The 9,763-nt window shown below is 50.5% G+C and overlaps 1 protein-coding gene across 1 annotated transcript; it reads right to left on the bottom strand.

The window, feature by feature from the left end:
• Positions 1-552: 552 nt before the first annotated feature.
• RBP4 (retinol binding protein 4) lies at positions 553-6,833 on the bottom strand. Its single transcript, XM_043476195.1, has 6 exons — positions 6,676-6,833; positions 6,340-6,468; positions 6,108-6,244; positions 5,827-5,933; positions 2,412-2,624; positions 553-884 (listed from the first exon to the last, which is right to left on the bottom strand). The coding sequence occupies exons 2-6, from the start codon at positions 6,448-6,450 to the stop codon at positions 847-849; spliced, it is 606 nt and encodes a 201-aa protein (XP_043332130.1). The 5' UTR covers positions 6,451-6,468; positions 6,676-6,833; the 3' UTR covers positions 553-846.
• Positions 6,834-9,763: the final 2,930 nt, after the last annotated feature.

Raw genomic sequence — 9,763 nt, 5'->3', positions numbered from 1 at the left:
CGCAGTTATATTATAGATTAGTGTTTACAAGTGCTGCTGATGGTATTAGACACTGGTGTCCTTCGCCAGGCCTGGCTACTTCCACCCCCATCACCCGGACACTCCAGGTAGGGGGTGCCATGATCTTCCAACACACCTGGTTTCAGAGTCCCATCTCTTAATTCCCCCAGGGAAGCAGGTGCTGGACAATAAGGCCTGGGGACCTTTCCTAGAGCTCCCCCAGACCCAGGCCTCTCAGACCAGCTGAGGCTGAGCCACCATCCACCCACTTCACGGGCCTCGGGCTGACTGAGGCTGGGGCTGCTGGCCTGGCCCACATTCACCTCTTTAGGCCTCAATCATCAAGGCTGTCCTGGGTTAATGGGGAAATCCCTTTTTCAGGAAGCTGAGTGAAGACATGGTCATTAATAATGGAGATTAGGTGCTAGAACAGGCCAAAGGTCAGAGCTGGAAGAGAGGAACCCCTCCCAGTACATAAAAGCACGCCTACCCCACCACCAGCAGGACTTTTCACTCTTACACAGACGTGGACACAAATAAAAACCCAAATCATTGGAAATGGGTAACTATACATATTTTAATAAGTCAAAGTCTGGAATCCTAACGATTCCTCAAACGATTCCTTAGAAAACTCCAGAGAAGACATACATTTGAGTACAAGCAGATTCACTGATCCCCATGTATGTTTTTTACGTATACTGAAGGGGTTTTTTTTGTTTACAGAGGGGAGGGGAAGGGTGGGAGGGGTAGGTAAGGGAGGTGCAGCAAACTAAACTCCTAAGGTAGAGTTGGAGGCTGAATAAGGTTAATGGGAAGTTTCCTAATGAAAGGACACTTTCCATGTTGCTACAAAGTGTTTCTTTCTGACTTGCCATCACAGTAACCTGAAATATAGAAAACAAAGCTATTAATGACAGAAAGATGGACCCCGTATTCAATATAGATAGTCGATGTTAGGATGGCCGTAGGACTTGGCATTGTTCAAATGCCTCTTGTCAGGGGACAGCTAGATATAGTTGTAATACATAAACATCTTCGAGGTTTTCTGAAACCCTGATTTCTCTGGGGGCGATGGGGTACGGGCTGAGAGCAAAGGATCTGCCGTATAAAGTAGTGTTCTTTCTGTCTTAAATTTGCCTCATTGCATTTCAAAGAGATGAGGGTACCTCCTCCTGATTCAGGAAGTGAGGGCTACTCTTTTAGCAGTTTTATAGAATGTTCACTGTGCCCTGTCATATGTCACCAGGTGGTTACACAAGGGGCTTCAGAGTCACACAACAACCTTGGCTTGCATCCGACTCAGTTATCTACTAAATATCTTGGGCAACCTTCGTAATTTTTTCTTAGCCTCTGTTTTCTTATCTGTAGAAGGCGGATCATGAGAAAACCTACTTCATAAGGTATATCCAGGATTAGGTGAGATGAGGCAGGCAAAGGACTTGGTGGGGAGCCCAGCTGGAGTGCAATCCTTTGCCTGCCCTATATTTAGGCTACCCCCAGGTGAAGCATCAAAATCTTATTTATGTGTTTGGTCTGGGTTCTTATCTGTTTGGTGTAGCGTGGGTTAGCTAGTTAGATGACCAACAGAGAAGTTCAGTTTTGTTCTCTGTTTTCTCTTACAATTATTCTATTTGGATTCTGAAATGCAGATTCCCATGGGAATGTCTATTCAAAATAAAATGTGCAGTCTCCTCCAGAATGCTACTGGTTTTTAAATCAAGATTGGCCAAGGGTGATATTCATAAAAAGATTCAATGGGGCTTCCCTGGTGGCTCAGACAATAAAGAATCATCTAGCAATGCAGGAGACATCGGTTCGATCCCTGGGTTGGGAAGATCCCATGGAAAAGGGAACAGCTACCCACTCTGGTATTTTTGCCTGGAGAATCCCATGGACAGTGGAGCCTGGTAGGCACAGTCCATGGGGTCGCAAAGAGTCAGACATCACTGAGCCACTAACGCTCTGGTCTGGTCAGGGAATCTCAAAAAACGTGAGAAAACCAGCTAGTCAACTTGCCTCTCTTTAAGTGTTTACACCAATGGCCACATTCGATGCCCAGCTCTTCACTGGGGCCACTCAATCCCCAAACAATATTAATTTGGTCAAAATGGTTTTTTGGGCAGCGTAGCCAGGAGCAAAATCATGTGACTACACAGTGGGCCTGAGGTAGCAGATAAAAAAGGAAAAGACTGTCCCCTTTACTTAACTAAAAGGGCCAGGGTTTGGATTAAAAGGTTTTTGCCCACTCCTTCTGCATCAGCCTCATGAAAAGGCCAGTGAAAGACCTGGTTATGAAGGACGAAGACTTGGACTCAGATGGGCACCCAGGCTCCCCTGTTTTCTTCTGCATGCAGATGTAACGCATCTCAGGGCCTGCAGACCCAGGGAACCTGCTCCCACCCGCCACTCACCGTTGTGAGGGATCAGCCGGTACTGCCTGGCCAGGCACAGCTCCTCCTGCCTCTGCCGCACGATTTTCTGCACTTCCGGGGAAAAGCCGCTGGGGTCTCGGGCGAACACGAAAGAGTAGCTGTCAGCGCAGGTGCCATCGAGGTTCAGGAGGCGGCAGGAGTACTGCAAGGCATAGGTCTCATAGTCCGTGTCAATGATCCAGTGGTCATCGTCTGCAGGGCAGAAAGCCACGGGGCCTCTGTATCTCCTTCAGACACTCAGATGCCAGGGAAACTTAGCTCCGGGCCCCAGAAACCAGCCACTTCCCCAAACTGGGTTCAGAAGTTAGAAAGCAGGAGACCACAGGGAATTCTGACGGCAATTAGAAAATTGGGACCATGAGAGAGGAGCTTGGCCTTCACAGGAAAAAATCCCCTCCCTGGCAGGGGCGGGAGGGACCACATTTGCTTTAATGACTGTTTCTCTCCCTGATGATAAATGTGATGGTATCTTTCATAAGAAGAGCCGAGAATGTGGACCCATCAAAACCAGTCTAGACCTGGCTACTGTTGTCTTCTCCATCTACCCTCTGACAGCATCTCGTGCCTCTGTGGCTGACGTTGATGGCCACCAACATGTGCTATCCGCAACATGCGTCCGTTGCACTGATCTGTATCAGCCAGTTCCCAGCCCTCTCGCTACCCACACGGCCCTCCTGCCTCAGTCCACTGGGTGATCTGGTTCATGGCCTTTCTGGCTCCATCCTAATTCTGGCTCGGTGACCTGACTCACTTCTCTCTCCAGGCTGGCAAGAGGGTAGAATCTGCCTTAGGGGCATAAGATGCCCACCTTTTGACATCAGATATTCTTCTTAGAGAACTGCTCAGAGCTCTCTTGACAGAGGCAGAGTTGAGCCCTTGAAGAATTTAGATTATATTTCTTCCTAAGACTGGGATGTAAGCCATGCAGAGTAAGTGTAAACAAAAGTGGTAATAAGGTCAACAAAGGCAGGATGGGAAACCACGTTCATAAGAATGCAGGTGAGAGGTTTGCCATGGAGAAAAACAATGGGGATAACACCTTTGTTATCCAAACACCTCACATTTGGTAAAACGTGTCACATCTCTACTTAACATTCTTGTTGATATATAACCATGACCAGGATTTTCTGAGCACTTAGTGTCAGCTACCATGCTTTCTCAATTATTTTTCACGGCTACTGAAAGTGCACTCTATCATCCTCATTTTCCAGATAAGAAAACTGAGGCACAGAAAAACTAAATAATTCACCCAGGGTCACAAAGAGCAGGACAGAATTGAGCTCCGATCTGACTCTGGAGCCCCCATGCCTAACCTCTACAGCACACTGTCTCCAGGCATTAAGTAAACTGGGGGCCACAGGGGATAAGAAACAGGAGACGCTAAGCCTCTGTGTCTTCATTCCACACCCAGGTCATGAAGCAAGTGATGATCTCTGCTCTATTTCATGTCCTGTGCTGGAGGAATGCAGAGGAACCCTCAGCTCCCAGCACTGAGGGTGTAAGGGAGATCTCTAATGCTTGCCTAAGTCACTTCTGGGTGTGCCTCTTGGCTCTGAAAACCCCAGGAGTCCCTGCCAAGGAGGGGCTCAGCCTGAGACCAGGCCTTGCAGGAGAGCTGCACCAGAGTGGGTGGTGAACCCTCTTTTCATCTCACTGCAGACCCTCCACGAGGAGGACTGAGCCACTCCTGAACCCCCCACGCTTTCCCACAGGGCGGGTGTCAGAGGCTGTGGTGGGAAGGGCCAGACATGACCACTCAGGGGTGGCCACGTTCATCTGTTTGATAAGATGCAGATTCTAAAAATTACTAATCTTGTGCCCCCTGGTATCGATTTTTATAGTCCATTATCAGAAGTTTATCTTTTATCCTAAATAGATCACTTTAGGAAGTTTTGCTGAGTTATTTGAAAAAACTTTTATTATCTCTAAGGATAAAAGCTTTCCCCCTTGTTGAATAGTAAGTCCTTTTATATAGTGTACATCAATACTGGATGAGCAGTTTGATAAAAGATAAAATTTCATCTAACACAACTGTAGGGGAAGTCGAGGAGTGTGTGCCCTGAGTACATGGGCTACATGAAAGGACATTTTGCCCTGGCTCACCAAGTTAAGCGTCCCCCTGAACAGGCCCTGGGGCCTATTTCCCAGGAGAGCTCCAACAATATTTTGTAAAATTGTAAAAGTTGATTGTATTAGGGCCCTGCTGTTCAGGACCACCTAATTTTGACCCGGGAGCTAGAACCTCCGGCTTCTGACACTGTCTCTCACAAACTTGTTTACATGACCTTGGACAAAGCACTATCTTTTCCCCTCTCCCCACCCCCTTTTTTTTGGTCACGAGGCACGTGATATGCACGTGATATCTTAGTTCCTGGGCCAGGGATCAAATCTTCACCCCCCTGCAGTGGAAGTGAGGAGTTTTAACCACTGGATCACCAGGGAAGTCCTACCACTGCATTCTCTTGATTTCAATTTATTCATCTGCATGTTGAACCCCCTTTAGAGTGGTAACTCTCCATCTTTAAGATTCCATGATGGAACTTCCCTGGTGTCTTCGGGGGGAATTAAACAAATTAAACCCTCAGGTTTAATCCCTGCTGGGTGATCTAAGATCTCGTGTGCCATGTAGCATGGTCAAAAAAAAAGAAGTAAGATTCCATGATATGCCCCTCTGTCCTGCATTATTCTCTAGGTACCAAGTAGACTCTGGATTTGAAGCTTAGGAGAAATGAGTAGAAAGAGCATGTACATGCATGTTCCCATAAATTTGTATCAGGTTAAATTTTAGGATGCTCTTCTGAGAGCCCTTAACACTCTGCTCCCCATATGAGTTTCAGGGCTTGGGAGAAAGGGAAGAGGTCACTGTCACCCAGAACACTGTGCCTGGCTCAGACTCTCAGCACCCAGCATGGGCAGGTAGGGTACCTGGGAGTGAGCCAACCTTGTGTCCTTTGATGAGAGTCTCTGAGCCTCTGCTGGGGCGTCTAGCATTCAAGCTGTTTCAGGGATTCAGCCCAAAGAAATGGAGGAAATGCAGCAGCCGCAGCACCAGGCTGAGCGGTGATGTGAGCTGGGTCTTGAGGAGGTGGGAGGTCTAAGCAAGGGGAAGGCCACACACGCTGGCGGGATGGGTAATCAGCAGGAGGTGGTCAGGTGACAAACCCAAGGTCCTTTTGAGCTTGGGCCAGGTTTCTGAGCTGGGAGAGGGGAATGGGAGGTGGTGAAGGGGCCTAGCTACTTCCAGCCTCACCCCTCCAGCCTCCAGCCGAGCTGAGAGTTCTGGCTACTTACAGACCATTCTTCCCTAAGGTGCCCCTGGAGAAGAAACCCAGCCAATTGGCTATGTATGTCTTCGATCCCCCCTCAAGACAGTCCTACCGAACTGACTACTCACTTCCTTTCTGGAGAAAGGACGCTACGCCCCAGTACTTCATCTTGAACTTGGCAGGGTCCTCAGTGTCTGTGAAGGTGCCCACCATGTCTGCACACACGTCCCAGTTACTGCAAAAGCCAAGGGGATTCTGAGCCAGGCCGGGCAAAGGGCTTCCTCCCCCCATCCCACCCCAGGCGCTCCCTTCCCGCCCCAGTCGGGGTTTGGCGCTCAGCCTGTGGACCCTGCCGCGCAAAGAGCGCAGCCTCCGCCCTCCCCCACCCCCGCCCCCAGAGGTCACTGACTTTAAAAGACGGACTCGGCCCTTGGCCGTGGCGCTCATGTGGCCATTCTCGTCCACGGAGAACTCGGCGACGATGTTGTCTTGCAGAAAGAGGCCCTCGGGGTCCTTCTTGGCCATGGCGTACCAGGTGCCGGCGAACTGGGGAAGAGAGGAGAGCCGGGTTCGGTGTCCGGGAGCGCATGGCGGGCGTCTGGGAAAGGGGAACGCGGGGCACCCGGGACACCGGTACCTACGCGAGCCTTGTCGAAGTTCTCCTTGACTCGGAAGCTGCTCACTCGGCAGTCGCGCTCCGCCCGGGCGCTGCCCAGCGCCGCCAGTAGCACTAGCGCCCACACCCACTCCATCTCGCTCGGGAGTCCGCCCTGCGGGAACCGCGCGCCCTGAGAGCCTGGCGGCTGGACCACTTGGCCCTCCACCACCGGTCCCCAGGCTCCATCTTGCCCGCGAGGGGCCCTCCTCCCGCCAGCCCCCCGGGTTCCCATCCCGCCCGCCCCCAGACCCTCATCACACCCATCCCGGGCCCCCATCCCTCCCGCGCCGGCCCCCCATCCCGCCGGGCCGCCGCTCACAGTCGGGAGCTGCGCGCAAGCCTGGCCGCGGGTCCGAGCGCGCGTGGAGCCAGCAAGGCTAGCGCGCCGCGGGGGCCGCCGGGCGGCTTTATAGCTCCGGGGGGAGGGGGTCGCGCTTTCGTAACGGCGCAGGGTGAAAGACCGAGGGGGAGGCGCCGGGGCCGGCGGGCCAGCACTTGCATAACGCGCCCTGACTCACCGCCGCCCGGGCGCAGGGAGGGCGTCCTGGGGCGAGAGCCTCCCCTCCAGCGCCGCCCGGGGCTGGAGCAGCTGCCGCGCGGGGTGGCCTCGGCGGAGCCTCCGGCGGCGGCGAGCCGCGGGCACCAGCCCTGGCCTAGTTACCCGGCGCCCGTGCCAGCGGCCGCCAGCTGCGGCCTGGGGTGGCCTCGGGGCCCTGTTGCTCTGGCTGGAGGCTCGGGTAGGTCTGGCGGGAAGACCAGACCGTGGCCTCCCAGAACGAGGGACATCTGCGATGCTGCCCGGGCGCGTTAGTGCTCGGGCCTGACCGTGCCAAATTGGCCCCTCGGTCTTCTGAGGACTAGCTATGCAGGAGTTTGGGACTGTTTCCGCCACATAGTTTTTCATTTTATAAAGGATGTCTTTTACTCTCTTTCAGGGGAGTTGTGGTGCCCTTGGATCAATATTTGTTCTTTAGTTTCAACATCTTTAGAAGTATTCAAACCCTCCCTGTTAAATATTCTCCAGAAACGCAACCCTGGTCAGGACAGGAAATATTTTAGCAACCTCGGTGGTCGCCTACTTAGTCTGTGGCACTTCGCTCAAACCACTTTGAAACACACCTACCAATTGTTTATTCTGCAATCTGATTTCAAAGCCAGAGTGGCATCTTGTTTTGTTTCCAAACCAGCTAAGGTGGATTGACTGTGAGCGGAGGAGAGGGGGAGGGGAACAAACGTCTGTGACGTCAATGGTCAATTAAGTCGAAATGCTGTGACTGGTTGTGTGATTTTGCCCAGTGGCACAATTCAGGGCCATGTTTTTCTCTTTCCATTCAGAGTTCAGTTCAGTTCAGTTCAGTCGCTCAGTCTGTCGGACTCTGCGACCCCATGAATCGCAGCACGCCAGGCCTCCCTGTCCATCACCAGCTCCCAGAGTTTACTCAAACTCATGCCCATCAGAGTTAGAGCTCCTCTAATCTGATCCAAGCAGTCAGAAGACGCAGCTTTGGACTGAATGAGAATTAGGGATAGGGCAAGGAGGTATCACCTTTTTGTAAGATCCTTTCCATCAGTTGTGTCCCAAATTGAAAAAGACCAAGATCAATTTGGTCCATTTTGCTACTGCCAGACCTGAAATAAGAGAGGGTGGAGGTGCAGGAGGGTGGCAGCCATACAGAGAAATAAAGAGTTGATGGTCTTTACAGGGCACGGCACTGGGATTACTTCTGAGCCTCCTGAAAAAAAAAAAAATACCTGTGGCTCCTGCCACCTTCCTGTGACCCCTTGGGCCTCTCCCTGTCTGATGTCTGCTTTCATTTTCCACCTTCCCCTCCACTCCTGTTCTCCATTTGAGTCTGGAGGTGTCTCTGGAGTGCCAACCTTGATGCAATTAACTCCTTGCTGCCTCCTCCTTTCTGCTAAGAAAGCCCTGTTTCAGGCCTACCAGCTAACTAGCTCTTCTGGTGAGGTCAGTTTTATCACAGGATGTATAATCCCAAACAGAACTGCACATGGAACAACGGACTGGTTCAAAATTGGGAGATGAGTATGTCAAGGCTGTGTATTGTCACCCTGCTTATTTAACTTATATGCAGAGTACATCATGAGAACTGCTAGGCTGGATGAAGCACAAGCTGGAATCAAGATTGCCAGGAGAAATACCAATAACCTCAGATATGCAGATGACACCACCCTTATGGCAGAAAGTGAAGAGGAACTAAAGAGCCTCTTGATGAAGGTGAAAGAGGAGAGTGAAAAAGCTGGCTTAAAACTCAACATTCAGAAAATTAACATCACAGCATCCGGTCCCATCACTTCATGGCAAATAGATGGGGAAACAATGGAAACAGTGACAGACTTTATTTTTCTTGGGCTCCAAAATCACTGTAGACAGTGACTGTAGCCATGAAATTACAAGATGCTTGCTCCTTGGAAGAAAAGCTATGACAAATCTAGACAGTATATTAAAAAGCAGAGGCATTACTTTGCCAGCAAAGGTCTGTGTAGTCAAAGCTTTGGTTTTTCTAGTAGTCATGTATGGATGTGAGAGTTGAACCGTAAAGAAGGCTGAGTGCCGAAGAATTGATGCTTTTGAACTGTGGTGCTGGGGAAGACTTGAGAGTCCCTTGGACTGCAAGGAGATCCAACCAGTCAATCATAAAGGAAATCAACTCTGAATATTCATTGAAAGGACTGATGCTGAAGCAGAAGCTATAATACTTTGGCTACCTGATGCAAAGAGTGACTCATTGGAAAAGACCTTGATGCTGGGAACCGTAGAAGGTAGGAGGAGAAGGGGACAAAAGAGGACGAGATGGTTGAATGGCATCACTGACTCAATGGACATGAGTTTGAGCAAGCTGTGGCAGATAGTGAAGGACAGGAAAACCTGGCGTGCTGCAGTCCATGGGGCTGCAAAGAGTCGGACATGACTGAGCAACTGAACAACAACAACAGCAACGTAATCCCAAACAGCTCCAATAAGGTCTGCTTCAGAGCCACTCCTGCAGGGACGCTGTGTGTGGCCACACATGTAGTCATTACTTATGCTCCCTAGTTATAGGTAGGGTCCTTTTCTATCTCCTGTCCAAAGTGTGGTTCCCCTCCTTGACATCCCAAAATAGAGGTCTATCCACCTCTCCTCCAGTACCTCCAGTGATGGAGAGCTCCTGGCTGAGCCAAGTTGCCTTTGGACTGTTATGACTGCCAGAAAAGTTCTCCTAATACTCCCAGCCCTTGACAACTGTTTCTCCCAGAATGATTCTTGTGATTCTTGCTTATGCTTATGAAAAATAAATGTAGGGGATTTCAATGCATTTTTACAGAGATTTTTTTGCATGTTTTAATGTATTTGTTAAATGCTTAAAAGTTGATATAACTGTTCTTCCTCCCCCACCTCTCTCTCTTTT

This window comes from Cervus canadensis, chromosome 8 (genome assembly GCF_019320065.1).
Source record: "Cervus canadensis isolate Bull #8, Minnesota chromosome 8, ASM1932006v1, whole genome shotgun sequence".
Classification (NCBI taxonomy): domain Eukaryota; kingdom Metazoa; phylum Chordata; class Mammalia; order Artiodactyla; family Cervidae; genus Cervus; species Cervus canadensis.
The sequence above is the reverse complement of the archived record's forward strand: the minus strand, read 5'-3'. Positions and strand labels throughout refer to the sequence as shown.